This window comes from Lathamus discolor, chromosome 3, assembly GCF_037157495.1.
Source record: "Lathamus discolor isolate bLatDis1 chromosome 3, bLatDis1.hap1, whole genome shotgun sequence".
Taxonomy (NCBI): Eukaryota; Metazoa; Chordata; class Aves; order Psittaciformes; family Psittacidae; genus Lathamus; species Lathamus discolor.
Genome location: NC_088886.1, coordinates 121,713,467 through 121,734,739, shown reverse-complemented (window position 1 = coordinate 121,734,739; position 21,273 = coordinate 121,713,467). Strand labels below are relative to the sequence as shown.

The window sequence follows — 21,273 nt, the reverse complement described above, 5'->3', positions numbered from 1 at the left end:
AAGTGCCCTTTCACTGCTGCTACCCCAGGGCATACTGTAGCTGCTGGAACATCTAAAGACACGCTACAAGTGAGGGAAAATTGGGCTGCATCAAAAGAAGTGTGGCCAGCAGGCCAAGGGAGAGCACTCTCCCCCTCTACTCCATTCTGGTGAGAGCCCACCTGCAGTGCCACATTCAGCCCTGGGGTCCCCAGCATAGGACAGACATGGGCCTGTTGGAGCAACTGCAGAGGATGGCCATTAAAATGACTGGAGAGTTGAAGCACCTCTTCAACTGAAGACAGGCTGAGAGGGTTGGGGTTGTTCAGCCTGAAGAAGAGAAGGCTCTGGGGAAATCTTAGAGCAGCCTTTCAATACCTGAAGGGGGCTTACAGGAAAGATGGGGACAAACTTTTTAATAGGGTGATGTGACAAAGAGTAATGGTTTGAGACTAAAGGAGCTACTGTAGATTCAGGCTAGAGATAAGGAAGAAATTCTCTACTGTGAGGGTGCTGAGGCACTGGAACAGGTTGCCCAGAGAGGTGGTGGATGCCCCATCCACAGAAACATCCAAGGTCAGGCTGGAGAGGGCTCTGAGCCACCTGATCCAGTTGAAGATATCCCTGCTTTTTTTTTTGGTGGGGGGAACATGACATGACACTAGACGACCTTGAAAGGTCCCTTCCAACCCAAACCATTCTACAATTCCATGAAAATACAGCTTTCTGGCTTAATGTATATGTCAAATAAAGATTACAGAGAGGTCAAGTGTGTTAAGTGTGTTTATAAAAAAGGGATTTACTTTCACACCCACTAAGCAGGAGCGTTAGTCAGGAAATATGAATTCCAGTCATGAACAGCAATACCATTGCATTGACTTCTGGCATACAGATATAAGATCATGATATTTCAACAAATGTCATGACATTAATTGTTTTTTAACACATGGTGGCAGGCTTTTGCAAAACTGGAATTGGCAGCATCTTCTTATTCTACTTATATATGCAAGACAGTCTTAAAGCTCTCCTCCTTGGCAGGAAGCTGTCCTACTTGCTCCTACTGGCTGTCTAGTCACAGCAGTCAGCCTTATTCATCCTACTGCCCAGGCCAGTAACTCCTACCCATTCCACAGTGCTCTGGTCTACTCCTTCTGACAGACAGACATTCTCCCTCCATCCCTCTATCTTCCCACAGCTGGAGAGCAAAAATGACACAAAGGCTACAGCAGACACAGGGATGAGAGCAGAGGCACAGTGGAATTGGAAAACACACAGCGGGGCTAGCCAAAGCATTAGATGGGTCTCTTTGGGAGTGTTACGATTTTGATGCACTCAGAATTATGACAGTGACGTTGGTATGCTGTTATTCATCAGCTTCAAATTCTGTCCCCCTCAGAGTGCAGCACAGTGAAAGACTCCATCCATTCAAGTTTTAAGCCAGAGGCTATGCTGCTTTTCCTTCAGCTCTTGATGATGACTCATAACCAAAGAAATCAAGTCTCTTTGCCTATAACTTGCAGGGCCATCACCATGCAGAACTGCAACACCATACCCCCCTGCCAGTTACAAAAAGCAACACACAAAAAGACTGGATCAAACAAATGGGTAAATTTCAATTTTCAGTTTAATCCATTTCATCACTTTCCAAAAAATATTCTTCACCACAAAAGTATTTTGAAAATTCTCAATGATCTTAAACATCTGTTTGTACACACAAAACTACACTAAGTTTAGAAAATAAACTGCAGTCTTTTGTCAGGTGAGATCCTAGAGTACTTGGTAGGAATACAAGCCACCAGCAGAAACAACTGAAAGATCTTGAAGTTTTCCTTAATTATACTTTCGTTTCAAATACTAGTATTAATTCTTAACCTTCTGAAAGTAAAGTTCACTCAATTTCTTAAAAACAACGAAGAAAGGAATAAACCAACCCATCACACACCCCAACAAATAATCAAAAAACTCAAAAAAACCCCACCATTAACACCTTCCGGTAGCAACTCCTGTCATACAACTTGAGAGAACATTTGTCCCTGTTCTCTGTTGTGACTGGTTCTAAATTTCTGAATATGTCATAGAAAGGCTGACAGACAGAATGTTCTGACTTCTCAGAGTTTCAAATACTTAAGAGGCACACTGAAGAAAAGCTTTTCAGATGATGTGGTATCTTTTCTTTTCAGTAAGCCTTCACCAGCTGGAAGTTAGGAGGTCAGAGTCACCAGGCTAAATCTCTTTAAATATGACATTGTCATAGAAAACTTTAATATTCTTCCTTTCTATGTAAAAAGCACATTCTAGGGACCAAAAATGCCTGTGGCATGAGGACAACATGGGGAAAATTCCTGAAAATTCCTGTCCTGAGCATTTATGCTTGCAGTTTGTCCTTTTCTGTTCTTTTGCAGTTCTAATGTAAAGAAGTTTGAAATCTTGCTCTTGCTTTTCACAGCATCTGACTTCAAATACAGACAACAATTCCTTAATGCCTTGAATGAACTCAGGTAGTGCTAGGCAGCAATCCACTTTATAGTAAGAGAACGAGACTTCACATGCCTTCAAGGGAAAATGCATGTCCGGTATGCCACACAGCCACATGCAGACATTATATAATTCATGAAGTATTTTTTGGAGGTAACTGGGAAACCATACTGATAGTTTCTCAGCAATATCACAAACAAACAAACAAAAGAAAAACCCTGGCACAGCGCTACGGCTGTATTTTTTCCGCTAATGCATATCTCCCAGAGAGACCTTGCAACAACATCCTAAAAGAAGAAAATGAGGATGAATTTATTGCCTTATCAATGTGGAATATCCTGTGCTAAGTAAGAAATGTGAGAAGGAACTGAAGTTCTTAATCTGTCTCCCATGGAGCCATTATTTGATGAGAGATGGTGCAAAATAGATCTAAGGTTGAGACTGGTTTCTTAGGTAGGGAATTTTAAATACGTAGCTTGAAAGACAGGCTCCAAGGGAAACATGCAGATACATTTACTTATTTCAGCCTTTATCCCAAATTAATCCACAGTCAGGATACATCTCAGATTGTCATCACTATACTTTTGTTCCACACTACAGAAATATGACAGCATAAACTCACTGCAGATTCTTTAGAGAATGACGTAGACAGGTACTAGAACACAAGAACTCAAGATGCTGAAACACATTCAAAGGAGAACAAACAGTATCAAGTGTGAGAACATGGTGGCCCTAATCTGTCTGCTCAGGCCACAGCACAGAAGGTTGCTCCACATGGAGGATACCACCACACCATTCTGAAATTAGGTATGGATTATGGGAATCCTGGACTTAAAGCTAGGTAGACGAAAGCAGATAGAGAAACCAAGTGTTTAACGGTGCTATTCTCACCAACATAGGCAGGGAGACTCACAACATGCAGAATCTTAGGACAGCTGGCAAGATACAGCAGCTGCCCAGAAGACAGACTACCAACGTACTGGTATTTACTGGTGGTGTTAGTTTTCTCAGTTGCAAGGGATATGGAAACTTTTTTGTACTCATTCTGACTAGTTAGCTTAGCAGAGTCATGCAACTGAAAGCATTCAAGTTGTTTTCCAGTTATGATCTTGAGTCATATCAGAAGCTGGTACAGTAAGTGTACTGCTTATTAAATCAGGCTTTTCGTAGAAAAATAATGAGAACTCACAGCATTAGGCTGCATATTCTAAGTGATGAAACACAATGTAAGCTATGTGACACGCAGGTACTATTTTAAAATGAAAAACCACCAACAAAAGTAAGCTATTAATCCAACGAGAAGCATCCCAATTGCAATCAATTCACTAAAACACATGTAATTTGTCAAGTGACACCTTCTGGCTCACATAAAAGGTTTGCTATCATTTAAATTGAGTATGAGGAGAAGTGTTCTTGGAAGAATGACAGTGTGATAAAGAAAATGTAAGTTAAAAGCATTCAAACAAGCTCACTTTACCAAGCCTGCAAAGATTAGACCAATACTTTAAGTGCAAGATGAATCTGTGAAATAAAGATCAACTTATTTTGATATTATCTTGAAGGAAGCTACAATAATGCAAACCATGTATACATAAGCACATTTCTTGGCATAAGACATTGCACTCCTGATTGCAGAGATGTTTTCCATGGAATTTCAGAACTTCTATTAAGCTTCACAAAATAATAATATTATTTTTCTTTGAATTTCTAGTTCCCCTATACACTGACAGAAAAAGAGCTGTCAACAAAACCTTTAAAGTATCCTTGTTGCTTGGCAGAGGTTCTCCAAGCCTTTACTTCTACAAAAAACATTTCACACAAGACATCTACAGGCAGAGCCTCCTGGGCAGGCACACAGAGAAAAGGGGAAACTGGAGACACTGCATAGAAAAGGTCTCCTGGGATTACCCCAGCACCTTCCCTCTTCATGCAGTGCTCCACAGCTGATTACAGAACATCCACAACCAGTGAACCATGCTGCTTCGTTTCAAAAACTGCTGCTAAGCCAAACCCTATGGCAGTACTGCAGAACTATTCATTTCAGTAACCCTGACATCAGTTTTTCCAAAGATTTCTAGTGCAGTAAGTTGAGTGCTAAAGACAATATTCCTAATTAAAGAAACAGCCATTTAAATGAGAACGTATTAAATGAAAAGCATGATGTCCTTCCCAAGTCAGAATTAAAAATTAAAATACAATCAAAAGAAGACATTAATGGATTTTAAAACATCTGCTGGGATGGTGGACACTATGAAGTAAAGCTGAACATAGATCCTGACGGGAGGTGGCAAAACCTGTTAGCCACCGGAGTACAACACATGGTCCATCTCTTTTCCTTCACTTCAGCTGATAGTGGATAACAGTTTTTTGTCTTCTCTTTTCTTAAACAAACAGCAAAGGCTTATTTAATTTAATGAGCAAGCACCCAGAGATACTAACTGGGCTCACTTTAAAATTTGCATGTACAGCACTGTTTCTGTAGTTTGGATTTAAAAGATTATTTCTGGAGAATTGAAAAAAGAAAATATGCTTAAGGATTAATAACAAAGAAACAAAATATTAAAATTATCTGCATTTTAATATCTATTTGTAGAACAGAATTCATTTAATGTTTTTTTCTTGGTTTGGGTTTAGCTTTTGTTGTTTTTTTTTTTTTTTTTTTTTAAGATGGGCTTTTTCTACTTGTAAACAATTTCCTGCAAGTGTTTGTTAGCTCAAGACATCAACTTCTAAGTGTTAAAAAGCAGGATTTGCTACTTTCTGTGTCTGTATCCCACTCCTCTTCTTTCCCATATTAACTTCTCACTGTTTTTCCAAAGCAAAGCAGATTAAAGGAAGGTTGAATGAAACAGGAAATGAAAATTTGTTAAAATTTGATTATTTTCCTGGCTTAACATCTTAGATCCTTCTGAAGGATTCTAACACAGACTTGAGATAGAAATATTGCTTCCATATATAACCATAACTCCCCTTGACCGTATTTTCTAAGATCTAACAACCGGAACACAAGAGCCAGGATGCACAACAACAATTCTAACATGCCTTTAGCAGCTCGATACTGTCCTGACGAAAACATCTACCACCTCCAAAATTCCACAAAAGCCGACACAGAGCTCAACTGAAGCTGTTAAATGGCTTCAGGGTAACCTCACACTGGAAGTAGCCCAATCACATTATTTTAGTTCCACATTTTGGGAAGTATGTTTTCATTTAAGGTAAGACAAGACAAACTTCCTCATGAACAAATACCTGAAGCTACAGAATATGTAGCTGAGCACATTCCTACCACATCCTTGCTTCCACAACAGCCTTTGAAAGAACAAGTGCATGCAGAGCCTAAACAACAAACTGTATAAAGGCTACTAGTATAAAATTAACATACAATAAATTTTTTAAAAGGCAATCTATGGAAACCTCTAAGCATATTTTGCTTCTTAAGGCTCATCTCTATGGTCATACTGCAATGATTTGTGCTCCAACTGTAAACTTAAATGCATATAGCATATATAAATCTACAAGATTCTTTCTCCCCTCCCATTTAGTGTAATGCACTGTTGAAAGGTTTATTCAAAATTTTAAAAAGCCAATCACTACACAATCAGAGCAGTTTTACAGGCGTGACTACTAAAACCTTTCTAAGTAGACAAACTTCTACAAAATCAACTACAAATAATAGCTACCATGCCAAGAGAGGTCCACATTCTTCTTTCAGAAAGTGAAGATTCAAATAAACAAAAGCCAAAAGGCCTTTGCACTGGGACATTATTGTGTTCCCTTATTTAGAAAGAGGCAACCTAATTTCCTACAGTACAGCTGCAAGAAATAATCTGACACACAGTCTACCTGCCCAAAGGCGTTAACACCCTGCACTGCTCCCACAGTTAAGCCTTCTTGTTGCCTTCACTGGGTTGAGCACAGCATTGTGCAACTAAGGGAGTGAGACAAAACCGTACCCACCAGAAAAGCCATTAGTTTTCCTCTGGATGAGTAGGTCTGTGCAAGCAGGGTCTACAGGACATGGACAAGTGAAGAAGCAGGAAGGAGGGAAAAGGACCACTTGCTTTCAGAAGCGGTCAGCTGTTACATTGGATTAAAGCATATCAGGAAACCGCTCCACAAATGCAGTGTACACACACAAATAAACAAGTTACAGCTGTCACGCAGACACAACTATAACAGCTATGCCAAATTCAGATCAGGGGAAAAACGTGTATCTAAATTCTCAAATGCTTTTTTCCTAAAACAAAGTATAAAAGTCACAAATAATCCTCCAATTCCTACTGCTAATAAAGAAAGAGGCAGCAACATGGCTTAATAGCATCTTTAAAACTACTTATGTTTCATCATTACCATGAATGAAACTGCCATCAATGCAATCCTCTCCAGAAGAAACACTAACATCCACTTAAAAACCCTATCAGACCATGAAACATATTGAGTATTTTCACATCAGAAAACATATTTATTTGCACTATTAAAATATGGATATAGTCCAATATAAAAGGAAACTTTTATAAACTAGCTTTCACAATGTCAAAAGTTCAATTTTTAACATACTGCAAAAGCCTGGGAAGTAAAAAAATAACACCCTACTAGTGGTTCTTAATAAAGAACATTAAATAACATTACCTATTCTCCCTACTCAGAAAAATAAGACACAGCTAAAATAAATTTTGATTTCTTCTTTCTTTGATTTCTTTCTTCAAAAAAAAAGATTTTGAAATTAACCCAAAATAATTGTAAAAATTATTTAAAATGTGTTGACTTGCAAAAAGAAAGCAATCAAACAGAAATCACTGTGAAAAGGTTCACAGATCATAAAATTAACACATTCTAAAATCTAACATATGATACAAACACTCTTCAGGCTTGTTGCACAGTTATTTCTATATGCCCCATGTTGCTGAATGCATGCCAGTATAGGACCTGATCCCACAAGATTTACACTCATACTGAGCTGCGAATAGTCCTATTGCAATCAATAGGACTACTCACAGAAAATCTATTTATCTTGCATAAAATTAACCATGAGTGAAAAACTTGCCATCTTGCTTGTCCTAAAATCAGTCTTCCTAAAAGAAAATATAAAAGTCACAAATTAGTCTGCAATTCCTAATGCTAATGAAGAAAGATAACAACATGGCTTAAATATGCTATGTAGTAAAATCAGTCCTAGACCATCACCAGCATAACCATAATCTAATATCAAACATGGGTATTGGAAAGCTTTCAATAACAAAACCATAGTTACATGTCACACTCCACAGGGGTGTCACCCATGTAGCAAACACACTTTAATATTCTAAATATTATTATAGACAATGTTACTTAAACGACACTGATTTTGTGGCACTACATTATAAACTACTAGATAATAGTTAAATTTGAGAATTTATATGGGAATATCTACCACTGTACAGTCAATCTCAGAAGAAAAATGCAGAATTTCTGCCCTTACACTATGGAATTCAGGCACTTGGGAGTGCTAACTCTGGAGCACATTATAAACATCGTATGTTTATGATGAAATTTATACGCAGGAAAGCAAGCACTGCACATAACTAAGGCTACCCAGGATTGGAATCTTTGTGAAAATATTTCAGATAATACATCAAATGTTTTTTTAATTCGGTTTTGATAACAACGCAGTTATATGACAAAGCTGAGCCAATCTAACACCTAACTGTCATTGAAAGGGGCAATCCTGCTCCCTCCTCCCAGCTGTGAGAGTCCACCCTACATTTTGTGTCTCCTCTGATGCTTATATGAAGACACACTGGTTTATACACTTCACCAGCCTGGCAATTCTCCCCCACCCACCAGTTATTAATGTTCTGCCAGGTTAACTCACTGACTGGAATTACCATAAAGGCAGTGTGTACAAAGCAGCTCAAAACAGGGTGCATGGGTGGGCCCTTTGCTGTTCAGCATTCACAGCCCATCTCATATAATTACCCCTAGAAAATAAATGGAAAAGAAAAATATGCTGCTTTTTAAGAACTGTGATTGTTATTTTTTTTAAACAAGCCCTTCAATTCCTTGGGTCTCAGTACTCCTCTACCATCTGCAAATATCTGTGAAGCATCTCCTCATCACTAACAGTACACTAGTGTTATTCCACAGATGATGTCAACCTGCTGCTCCTATCAGTTACTCTACTGTCCCAAATGGCAAAGGTCTGTATATATGTATATATAACAGAATTTCTGGTGTTCCTTTCCAGACTGCTTTTAAGAAAAATCCTTGAAATAATATACGCTAAAACCCCTGGGAGAACACAAGAAGTTGCTTGCAAACATACTGAAGTTTGCAAGCATACTGAAGGGACTACCACAACTAAGGTACTTTGGTTCATCATAATTAACCTCTCTAGCTTGCTGACACTGATACTACTTTATTTTTATAAAAGAATCGCAGATATACATGGTCACAGATATATATGAGATCTGTATGTATATCTTTTTCTACAAAGTGTCTTTTCCTCCAGCACACTCGATAGAATGCTCCATAGAAATAGATGAAACTAGTAAGACAGTTTATGATATTCATGCTCCATTTAATGCACACGCTAAAACGTGTGTAAATGGGACACAGGGAGCAGGAAAACGAAGTCAAGACCATTTAAGCAGCTGAATGCTATCTTGCAAAATAGGATCCTATCCTTGGTCCTGCCAGAGATCTTGCACAACTGCACACAAGCCATTTCTACCAATCTTTTTTTTTTTTTTTTTTAATTTAGAAATACGTGATCAATAATTGTACTTTACTAATTTTCTGAGTGCTTACCCTGACACATTTGGGTCTTATTTACCATAAATGCTGAGTACTCAAGGCTGCAATTAAATCAATGACAGCCATACTCCAAAAATACAAAGATGAATGCAATGCTGTATGTTTGGTAAGTTAGTTTGCTGTTTTGTTTTGTTGTTTGTTTTTTGTTTTTTTTTAATAAAAAATGCTCTTAAAGACCTCAGTGGACATCCACACCAAACACAAACTTTCACCTTACTCCCAGGCATCAATTCTCCAGCCACAAAATAAGAAATATCCATCTCTCTTCCCTGAGGCATAGTGAAATACTCGTAATAACAAGCAACGTTCAATATAGGTCACAAGGGTGAACTAATCAGTTAACAGTACTCTTGTTCCTGCAGCCGGTACAGCTCCTGGGAAGAGAAGGCAGCACACCTAAGATGGAAAGGAAAGCCCAAACCAGCTACTTACATAACTTCTGTGAGCAGGTGGACGAGAGTGGTCTGGCCTCTCCTGGGACCTAACCACTGATCAGAAACTGCAATCAACTAGTAGGTTTCCAGCTAACATAGAGTAGCCACTTCTACAGAGAATGACTAGAGGAATGGGGGCACACATGTAAGACTGTCATCAAGAAAAGGTAAGCAAGACAATAAGACTGAAGAGAAACACTGGCTACCACCATGATTTTTTAACAGAACTGTAAGAGATTTGGCCTGTTTCTCAGTTCTGCTACTGCTGTTGGGCAAATCTGTTATCTTGGCAAGTCATTCCCCACCCTGTATCTACTTCCTGGCTTCAAAAACAAGGGCAATGACCCACCCAGGATTCAGGTGCAAAGAGAGCAGTAGGAATTCTCTATAAGGTCCTCACAAGCCTACTCATTACTGTTACAGAATTTCACAAAGAAATACATTCATTCTGCCTTTAGAGGAGGATTAAGCAGAGCACAGTAAGAGAACACGTTATGCAATGAGAAGAAGCAAATTACAGAGCAGCTGCTTATTCAGTGAGCAGCATGTATCCTGTACATTCAAGGCAGGGGCTTCCGGGGATGGGGGGAGGGGGAATACTGTGTTCATGTATCACAAAAGACTACAATGTAATATTAAGGTGCTATATATCAGTAATATTGTGAGGAGGGTAAAATTAAAGTGGCATAGGTAAAGCCCAAGGTTGCAACTTTAATGTCTGCATGCCTGACATACACCTAAAGCTGTTCTTTTAAGAACATTCTTTTCTTGCCTGCAATATCTTTATTTCAGCTTTATTGTTTCCTAAAAGACCATCTACATGCATTAAGGAAAAATGTCAATTACTGAAAAATTCAAGCCAATACTTAATACAACAATGTAGACTAAGTAACATTGGACAATAAGTTAATGGAAGTGTAATCAAGAAGGCTTTGACCAAACAACCTTGAAGTGAACAGCAAAAGCAGTCAGATTCTGGAAGGCATCCCTCATTTACATACATGACAGAATAAAAACTTTCAGGAAAATACCAAAACTAATTTAAACCATAGGTGAGGAGGACATGAATCACAATACAAAACAGATCTTACAAAGCACAGGCAGTATTTCTTACTTCAGTATTTGAAAGCATTATTTCGACACAGACCCTTAGGTTGCAAGAGCTATGCAAGTGGTTTAGAAGACAGAAACCATTCTCCTAAACTGCAATTTTGATTTTAGGACACCACCATGCACTAGGTACAGGCTTTTTCCCTAACTTCATTACAATAAACTTATTCAGGGTAAGATTCCATTCTGTGCAACATCTAGAAAAAAATTCTGCAAAATATTGTTAGCTCTCTGTAGACTAACTTTTCACATGGTGATACCGGCAAGGAACATTTTCTCATGTAAATCTGCTGAGGAAGCAGTGTCATACCCCAGCGTAACTTCATTTTTTATGGATATTTATTTCATTTCACCTGAGTTTCAAATATATCTTTCATCTACACATGGAACAATAACCTCAAAAAATCCAATTAGTCTGAAACATGACTGAACAAATATCTCTTTAACAAAAGATGCACTGCAGACACACCAAGGAAATTCTATACTTTATATATTGTTTTTGAAACATCACAGTGTTACCTTCAGTGGCCATCTTTCAGAGCCACCAGTGGTCTGGGCCAGAAGATCTGCAAAAGCCCTTCCTAAAACTTAAAGACATAGATCTCTGTTGACTGCTCCACTCCTCAAATGCCATAGGTTTACCTTACCCACAAAAAATATAAAGGCCTTTTAGGGACCAATTCCACAGGACTAACACGCCTATCAACTAAAAATTACAAAACTAAACATGAAACATAGAAAATAAACTACTTCACATAAATATCTACTTCACTTTTGTGAACATAAGCACAAGGTAACACACACATAACCATCAATGGAAAAAATAAACCCATATAATAATCCCCTGAGGAAAGAAAAAGAATCACAGGTGACAGTTATTAGTCATAATGCACAAGACATTTCCATAAGGTGTTTGGACCATTAACAGGTGACAGCTGCATAAGAATATATAAAAATAAGCAAAGTGACAATGATTTAGGTATCATTAGAAGCAGCATCTCTGGCAGTATGTTCTGGTGGCGGCCCTTTCAAGGAGCAGAGGATCTTGTGATTCTCTATCAGGGAGACCACTGACCAGCAATAAACAAACAAACAAACAAAAAAAAAACAATAACAAAACAAACAAACTGTAAAAAATCTATCACTGTTCTTCAAAGTATTCAAGCACTTATGAACTGGGCCCCAAGGAGCAATTTTAATGAGCAGAATCAGGGACTGCTGCGGCCTAAACAGCATTCTGTTACAACAGAACATTCATGTTGTCAGCTGATACGCTTTTCCATACCAGCCCTGAGTTCTGTGAGCTGCACATGGGGACAAAAGATGATGATGATCTCTTTCCTCTTCTGTAATAAAGAGTCACACTAGAAATGAGAGGGCAAATGCAGGCTTTCTCTAGAACACGCCAGCGATGTCTCCAAATAAACTGAAGGTTTCATTTTTTTAATAAGCTATGGAGTTTTAACACCACACACCAGCAGAGCTATAGTAGAGATATGTTTGAGGATACTGGTCCATGGCAAACAATAATGTGACTTCTTCCTCATCATCCCTGGAGGTACTTAAAAGATGTGTAGATGTGGCACTTAGGGACATGGTTTAGTGGTGGAATTGGCAATGTTAAGTTTACAGTTGGACTCAATCATCTTAAAGGTCTTTTCAATGGTTCTATAGTATTAAACATCTTCATCAAGAATAAGCCAGCACATAAACAGACACATGTTAGTATTTAAGGACAGTATGAAATCAGCCAAAGGGGGAAGGGGTAGAAATAAATGCTAAATTCATAGAATTTCCCTTTCTAAAACCCCCCTCTTGGAACACAAACATGTTACAAGCCACGTAAATTTGCCAAGACAACAGAGTTTTAAAGAGAACTCTTCTGTACAGTTAGGATTTTTTTCCCCCATTGTTGCAACAAATACCCACCACCTCCCTACTGATAACCAACATTTGTGGTCTGATTAAATCAACAAGAACTACTCCTATCCTGCTTACATAAAATTCCAGAACTGTAAATCAGCCCCTTTTAATCTAGCTAAACCTCGCTCCAAAGGAAAAAAGTCAAATCAAGTAACTACTAAACCCAGTGTGCTTCTGCAGTGTATCATCTTCAAAAGACTATCTACAACCCCAACAAGAACTTCCAGGTAACTCTTCACCTTGATACCCTGAGAACCGTATAAACAAGGAATCTCAGTGACTTCTATTACATACCCCAAGGTGATTACTCCTCATTAAAGTTTTACATTTCTCAAACAATTTTAAACTACTTAAGCCCATTTTCAGATCAAGGCAAGCCAACACATGAGATGTCTAGAAACCATTTTATAAGAGCAATAATAACACAGATATCCTGGTCCATTAACTAACATGGAAAATAATCCAAAAAAAGAAAGCACAAAAAACCTCAGACTTCTCAGGATTATACCCTTTTGAGTAAAACAGTCGTGGCAATTGGATTCTACCTCAATGACTTCTGTACCCGGCAGCTAATCCTCACTAATTAACTGCTAGAATGCACTAAAACAGAAATTTAGATTGATCAAAAGATATTATTCATGTTTATAATAACTTCTATAAGAATTAGGAACGAAAATCTTTTAAGGTTTTTGATGCCATTAACTTATAGGCCAACAATTAAGAGCTACCATCCCAAACAGATCTGAAATTCCTGAGAACCCATAGTGACATATCTTTATGACAAAGCTTAGTCTTAGTGAAATACATCTAATACAACCTCTATTAGTAAGCAAGCAGGAAACCAACCCGTTAAGTAAGAAATCTTCTTACTTTAGGATTCCGGTAGAAGAAAATCCCAGCATGTCCTGTGTTTATGGACTGCCTTCCAGATACTATTTTCTCATCCAACTGTGTTCAGAGTCTCAAATCCTCAAGCCCTCAACCTGCTGATTCAGCTGAATTCACCCAGGTTCCCTCAATGTACGGATGCATTCCATAGGTAACAGCACAACTACTTCAGGCATCCAGGATACAAGCACCAGAGCTGAGACCACTTTGCTGAACCTGCATCCAACCAAAGATGGGAAATGAAGAGCTGCCCAATGTTCCAGCAAATTTTAGGTCTGTAACACATAACTACAACAGATCCTGTGCTTTCCGGGTAGGCAGCCATACTGTCAACACCACCACAACTGTGGAAAGCCTCACACCTGTCCTGTGACCTATACAGAATGTAAACTAGGAACAACACAAAGACTCACTAGACAGGATACTGCAAGGTCATGCAAAGAACTGAGAGACAAGGACTTCTGTCAGTTTGTCCATTTACCTTGCTGTTCCTTGAAAAGTGACAGTAAACTCATACTTAAAGCTGCCTCATACACAGCGTATATAACGCTGAATACAGGTTCCTTATAGGGACCAGAAAAGCCTGAACACACCTAGTTTGCATGATCTACTTTTAACAGCAACAAGCCCACCGGTGCTGCCTACAAATTGCCACCTATTCTACATGTTCAATCAATTTACTCTGACAACTGGATGATCATCCTCTGTACACTCCCTTTCTGTAAATTCTATTTTATTATCCCCCTTCCCAATCCCTTAATTTCATGTAAGATATAAGTATTTCGTGACCATAAAAAATACACTTTATTTACATAAAAATTCTTTTCTATGAGTCACTTAAAAAGAAAAGTTCACAATTTCTACCAGAAGAAAGCAACATTAAAGCCAAGTAGCTTTCCCTTACTTCCTTACACCCCTTAACAATACAAGCTTTTCCTATCCCCAGAAGACAATCACTTAACTTTCACATCTCTTTCTTTGCTGACTCGGATGAAAATTCATCACAGAGCATAACTGTCAGGTTCACTAGTGACAGAGGAAGCTCCTGAGAACAGCAGCCTAATAAAGCTTTCCTCCTTGAGGTATGACGGCAGTCTTTTTAATGTACGGAACGATTTATTTTGGTTTGATATGTTAAAGCAATATTCATGCAGGGCATCTTCACGCTATATTTTACTCCCAAAACCAGTTATAAGGTCAGAACTAAGTTTAAAGCCAAAATTCCATGGACATGTCTAGAAAATCTGCAAGCGTTTGACACTGTCCACATGACATCCTTGTCTCTAAATCGGAGAGACACCAATTTAATAGGTGGACCACTCGGTGGATAAAGAACTGGCTGGACAGCCACACATAAAGAGTTGTGGTCAATGGCTCAATGTCTGGCTGGAGACCAGTAATGAGTGGTGTCCCTCAGGGATCGGTGTTGGTACCGCTCTTGTTCAACATCTTTGTTGTGGACAAGGACAGTGGGATTGAGTGCGCCCTCAGCAAGTTTGCTGATGACACCAAGCTCTGTGGTTCACTTGATACGCTGCAGGAAAGGAATGCCATCCAGAGGGACCTTGACACGCTTGTGAGGTGGGCTGATGCCAACCTTATGAAGTTTAACCATGACAAGTGCAAGGTCCTACACCTGGGTTGGCGCAATCCCAGGCACAGCTACAGGTTGGGCAGAGAAGAGATTCAGAGCAGCCCTATAGAGAAAGCTTGCAGGTGTTGGTCGATGAGAAAATGAACATGAGCCAGTTTCAGTGTGCGCTCGCAGCCCAGAAGGCCAACCGTATCCTGGGCTGCATCAAAAGGAGTGTGACCAGCAGGTCAAAGGAGCTGATCCTGCCCCTCTACTCTGCTCTTGTGAGACCTCACCTGGAGTATTGTGTGCAGTTCTGGTGTCCTCAACATAAAAAGGACATGGAACTGTTGGAACAAGTGCAGAGGAGGGCCACAAGGATGATGAGGGGACTGGAGCACCTCCTGTATGAAGATAGGCTGAGCAAGTTGGGGCTGTTCAGCCTGGAGAAGAGAAGGCTGTGTGGAGACCTCAGAGCAGCCTTCCAGTATTGAAGGGGGCCTGTAAGGATGCTGGGGAGGGACCCTTCGCTAGGGACTGCAGTGACAGGACAAGAGGTAATGGGTTCAAACTTAAACAGGAGAAGTTTAGATTGGATATAAGGAAGAAGTTCTTTCCTGTAAGGGTGGTGAGGCACTGGAATGGGTTGCCCAAGGAACTTGTGAATGCTCCATCCCCAGCAGTGTTCAAGGCCAGGCTGGACAAAGCCTTGGGTGCCATGATTTAGTGGGAGGTGTCCCTACCCATGGTAGAGGAGCTGGAACTTAAGGTCCTTTCCAAACCTAACTATTCTACGATTCTGCGATTAGCGACTGTGGTCTAAAATAACTGTATCACATCCTAGTAGCCCAAGGACTGACCCTCTGCAGTTTATCTACTCTGGTCATTACAAAAATTTCCTTCCATTTAAGATGTGTATGATTACTCTAGCAAAAAGGGAGTTGGCAGTTCATGAATCTTTCATCAAGAACTTATTTGTTTAAAGAAACTTTAAGGACACAAAATGAGAATTCTTACATTTATTTATAGAGTTACTGTTCTATCTAGAAATTCTTAGTGCTATAAATGACCCAACTTAAAAGCCTGACAATTTTTATTCATCTCACATGTGAGTCTCTGTCAGATTAAATATATGTAACAGTGACCTATGTTAGGAACCACGGTTTCTGTGGTCAGTAACAGAGGAGAATCGTACTTCAGGAGGCCAGCAACAGAGATGATAATTTGCTTCAGAGTACTTTTATCTAAGAAACTCTGAAATCGTCTTCTGCATCTGGAAATACTGACTGTTACAGTGTGCACAGACTAAAAAAATCATCTATGGATCCTGTGAAATGTATTCATTTCTTGGCTTTAATACTCATTTTGCTCCCTCTCCCCTCCCTTTACAAAACTGAAGAATGTTTGTGATGCAATAGTAGATTCACTTGTCGAAAGCAAGACTAAATGGTTTCCACTACCAAAGGAAGCCTGCAGAAAGCCAGTGAATTTCAAAGTTGCTTACTTGCTTTGCCCCTTCCCAGTAAACTACAGATCCCAGCTACATCCCAGGCAGCTAATCCACATAATATGGTGCTTATCATCTGGCAAAATACACCTTGCTTTATGCTGAACATTTCTCATACTCAGTGACTAGAGCTTTAGGCCAGACATCACCATGAATACATGCTACAAGTGGTTTATATATACACAGATGGATATCCACACATTTTAGGAGCATATCACCATTTTCTTCTTTCAAATCTAATCCCAACAAACAGAAAAGTAATCTGGTAAATTTTCAGGGCAATCACATAGCAGTTAAAATTCAGAGAGTGTAAAATGACATTTGTTTCCCCTTTCTTAAGCACTGCTTGTGAACACGTGACTACATTAAATTTGCCCAGCATCAATATTTCTCACTTCAACTGTTGCACTAAGGTCACATGACCTGGTCATGATGTTACTGGCATTGTAAACCTTTCTAATGATGTCTTTTAGATCCATGTTGGGGTACATAAGTAGCAAAATTTAACTTTTTGGGAAATTATTACAAAGACATTAAGATACATCTTTTTACCTTATAGATGTAGCTGGCATTTGAAACAATTTTAGAGAAGGCGGCTCATCAGCATCATATCTAAGCTCACTTACACGCCTATTCCAGCAGCCTTATGCATTAGTAATATCATGTGTTATATCAAGAAATTATCTTGGTTTACAGACATTTTATAGGCACCTTGATTTTTGGTGGTGGCTTTTTTTTTTTTTTTCCAATGCAAGAAATCTCAACAATTCATACTTGATAGGCTGTTCATAAATTATACCCTACTGCTGTTTGCAGGTTGGAACTTCTTCCCACACAAATTTCATTTTATCATCAGACTGTTTAATTCTGCACTTATAAAAATGTCATCCTAGTCATAAGTGAAGAATTAGACAGTATTGTCTTAAGGCTTTCTGCATGAACTGTGACAAGATGCAAATACTGTGATACTAATATGCCAGTAGAGTATATGAATTGAAGGATCAGGCCAACACATATACTCCATAAAGAGCTACGTCTTGCTGTTTTCCAAATGCAATAAAATCATGAAGTGATATAAATTAGTAATACATTAACTATATTACAGTATTCACACTGTTACCTCTTGATATCATAGCCTTGAATATATTAACATATTGATCATATGAGTACACTAGAAATTATTTTTGAGCAAAAGCAGTATTAGTCTCTATATCATCTCCCAAAATAAAATTCTGACAATATGGAAGAAGCTATCAGGAGATTCTAACCCCTCTGCATGTTGTGCTTTCCACAGTCTTTCTAAAAGACACTGAATTTCCCCCTAGGACACACTTATAATCAAGTTCTGTGAGAAGCTCTCACAGATATTCCCAGATATTTTATCCCACATGCTGAATGATAAATGAAAAATATCTCTATATGGAATCAAAGGAAGACAATTTAATCACAGACAACACTGGAATACTCATACTGGTTATTGTATCTTAATTTGTACAATAATTTGTAAGTTAAATATGTTAAGCCTATGTCACTTGTATAGTTCATGGCATTACTGCTGATGTATAAAATATTCTGTTCTATGTAGATGATAGAAAAAAATGTGTATTTAGAATGTATATAGAGTACTAACAAGCTAAACAGATGGAGCTGTGTTTTTAACTTCTCTGGAAAGTACAGAAATGCAGTAACTAACAGCATTTGTGCAAACGAAAATAAATTTCATGAAAATCTGAATGAATTTTCTTTTGTTAGACAGAAGTTTGTGCTTGGCATATAGCCATACATTATAGCCAATGGCTGTGTTTTGCTGACATAGCCTGTCAACAGCTATGTCTCAGCTGTTAAAAAACAGTAAGTCAAATGTATAAACTCAATACTAGTTCAAGGGCTTCTGCTTAGATTCCAATAAACAGGAGTGACAAAAAGAAAAGAAATTGATGACTATCAGTACTCCAAGAAATACTATTTCCCCAGAAGTATTTCTGTCAAAAAACAAACAAATTAAAGTGCAAGCTAATTGTAGTACTGATCCTTCACGTAAGGCCTGCAACCTGATAGAAGCAGACACCCATGGCTGCTTACGTCCACAGAGACTCTGTGGGGGTTCATTTGTCTTTAAACACTCAGCTGTGTAGATTAGACTGTAAACTGGAGGCTTGAATCTGTTTCACCATAAACGGTGCTGGTCTGAAAGGCACCTCTCATTAAATGCCAGGGAAAGGCAAAAAAAAGTACTTATTTTAAATAAAACACATTTATTTCTGTTAGATCCACTTAAGAGTCTTCAAAATAAAATATATTCCCAATAGCATTTACTTTTCATTCCTTGTCCCATTCATTTAATGTACAAGACATTATTAAGTTTGGATAAGAAAGCTGGACACTTTGGTTTCATGCTTAGGGTAACAGCAGTATGTTTATTTATCAAAGACATTACACTAACATCACTATTTCTTAACTTTTATTACTTCACAAAAGAAAAATGTATCTTAGATTAGAGCCAAAATTAAATCAAACTTAATCCTAAATTACGCTAAACCCTTAAAGAGGTTTGGATAGATTAAGGCCCACTCTATCAAGCTATTCCATACAGACAGGTCTCCACTTGTAGTATTTACAACAGGACACATAGTGGTCCTCACAAGAGAATGATTCTACAAAGATCCTAGTCACAAAAAGCATCACAGATCTCTAGCAGCAGATACGGAAGACAATCCCACTCTGCTTTCCCCCTAAATACTAGAATACAACAAGCCCTTCCTCCCCATGAGTAGATCTGAAAATATTTTACCTAAATCCATACACTAACAACCCATATCCTAAACATCACTATTTTCAAATTTACATTATCAAGTCTGTGGTGCAAAGAACCCATCTAGAAGTGAGATATACCCTTTCAGATGTACCGTCACCATTATTTCACTGCAGTAACATATTCTTAGTATTCTCATAGTTCAACTCTAGCATTACTTCCAACCTCAATGGTTTTACAATGCCAAATGTCTCCAGGACATGCTACACAGAGCTTTAAATCCTCATACAAATAAACTTGTATAAACTGAACTGAGACAGAAAACAATCTTTGAGAATCTACATAATATTACAGAAGTATGTGTTCCTTCAGATGAACAAATCAGCCTGCAAGATAACTTTTTGAATTGTAATTTTTCCTCCATTTTTTTAACCATTGTGGTTCTTCAAGTAGCTACTTAACTACTTATGCTTTGAATTCTTAATCTACTTTATTGGGGATTCTCCATAAATAGAGTATGTTTGCAATACAGTAGAAATTAAACACATTTGAACAAGAAGGACCATAACAGGAACACAGATTACATATATATCTGTTCTCTCAGGCCTTACCCTGAGGAGTAAAGACAGAAAAAGCACATGTGTACATGACAGCCTAAATGTAAGAGGTCAGCCTCATCTTTTTTAGCTTTATTCGTTACATGAGCCCACTGACTACATATTTGGGAAAGAGGGATATGCAGATATCCAGAAACAACTACAAAGAAAATACTTTGGAAACTGAATAAACACGTACATTCAGCTGAGTATTCATCAAGAAAGGCTATGACAACAGTTTTCAGGAAACTGTGCAGTTGAAAAATTACCTTTGTGGAGTTTTCCTTAACTACTGCAACAAAAGCAGGATTTGATTGCCTCACCTATGAATCTGTCTGTACCCTGTACCAGGAGCTACAGATCCCATGAGATCCACAGGAAAGCAAGCCTCGTGAGCTCTAGAGTTCCCAGCACAACCAAAGCTTCTACAGATGACAGCTGTCACTGGACACATGCACAAACCCCAAACACTGCAAGTGGAACACTGAAAAGCTGCCGGAAGGTACGCAAACTTTTTACATAGCAGAATGCATTTTAAGTCCTGATAAGACCATTCGTTTACCTAGTCCGATGCTTACAGAGTAAGAATTCCATCAAAAATTGATTAGCACTCTTTTTCCACCTCTTTCCTTTAGAAGGCATGTTTCATCAAACTCAAGGGGAATGACTGCAGTTGTACCATTTACAAGGATGAAATCTGATATGGACCCTCCAGAGTGTTTAAGTGTGACAGGCCCAAGTACATATTTTTAGCAAGCTCATAAAGCATTACCGATAATCTGTGAATAAGTACAGCAAATAAACAAAGCAGCTGAGATCCTATCAAAAGGAAAAACATAGTCCTCATAGTCATTTATCTTGTACCAATGGCAAAGACGCTGCTCATCAGGAATAAGACATCTCTCTCATCTGAAACTTCTTGAACCAGAATGCCACATGGATGCAAACAGAGAGACAGGTCATGCTCCAAAAAGACTTTCAAAGCAAGACTAAAGCTGTGATTACTGTATTCCACATATTTACTTCTTTTATGATTGTGCAGAGGTCCTTACAGCTGTTCTGTACAGTTTATGAAAACAAAGTAATCAGAGAGATTATTTACATTTGCAACATAAATGTCTTCCTTTTTTATGAGCCAGCTTACTACAGGCATCGCTACACTCATCCCAACTGAGGCTTGGCAGGAGTTAGGAGAGGAAAGATGATGAAGAGTGAAAGTGTTTAAAGCCCAACTAATTTCTCCT

The 21,273-nt window shown here is 38.5% G+C and overlaps 1 protein-coding gene across 3 annotated transcripts in view; it reads right to left on the bottom strand.

Moving 5' to 3' along the window:
• ZNF148 (zinc finger protein 148) overlaps positions 1-21,273 on the bottom strand; it is a 44,174-nt gene that overhangs the window by 21,566 nt on the left and 1,335 nt on the right. The window contains exon 1 of one of the 3 annotated variants that reach the window (XM_065671385.1): positions 9,679-9,955. The exons of 1 other annotated variant lie outside the window; for it this stretch is intronic. In XM_065671385.1, the coding sequence (XP_065527457.1) occupies positions 9,679-9,680 (2 nt within the window). In that variant the 5' untranslated portion in view covers positions 9,681-9,955. Of the gene's footprint in view, positions 1-9,678; positions 9,956-21,273 lie in introns of those variants that run through there. One more of the 3 variants, XM_065671387.1, reaches the window with a different exon arrangement.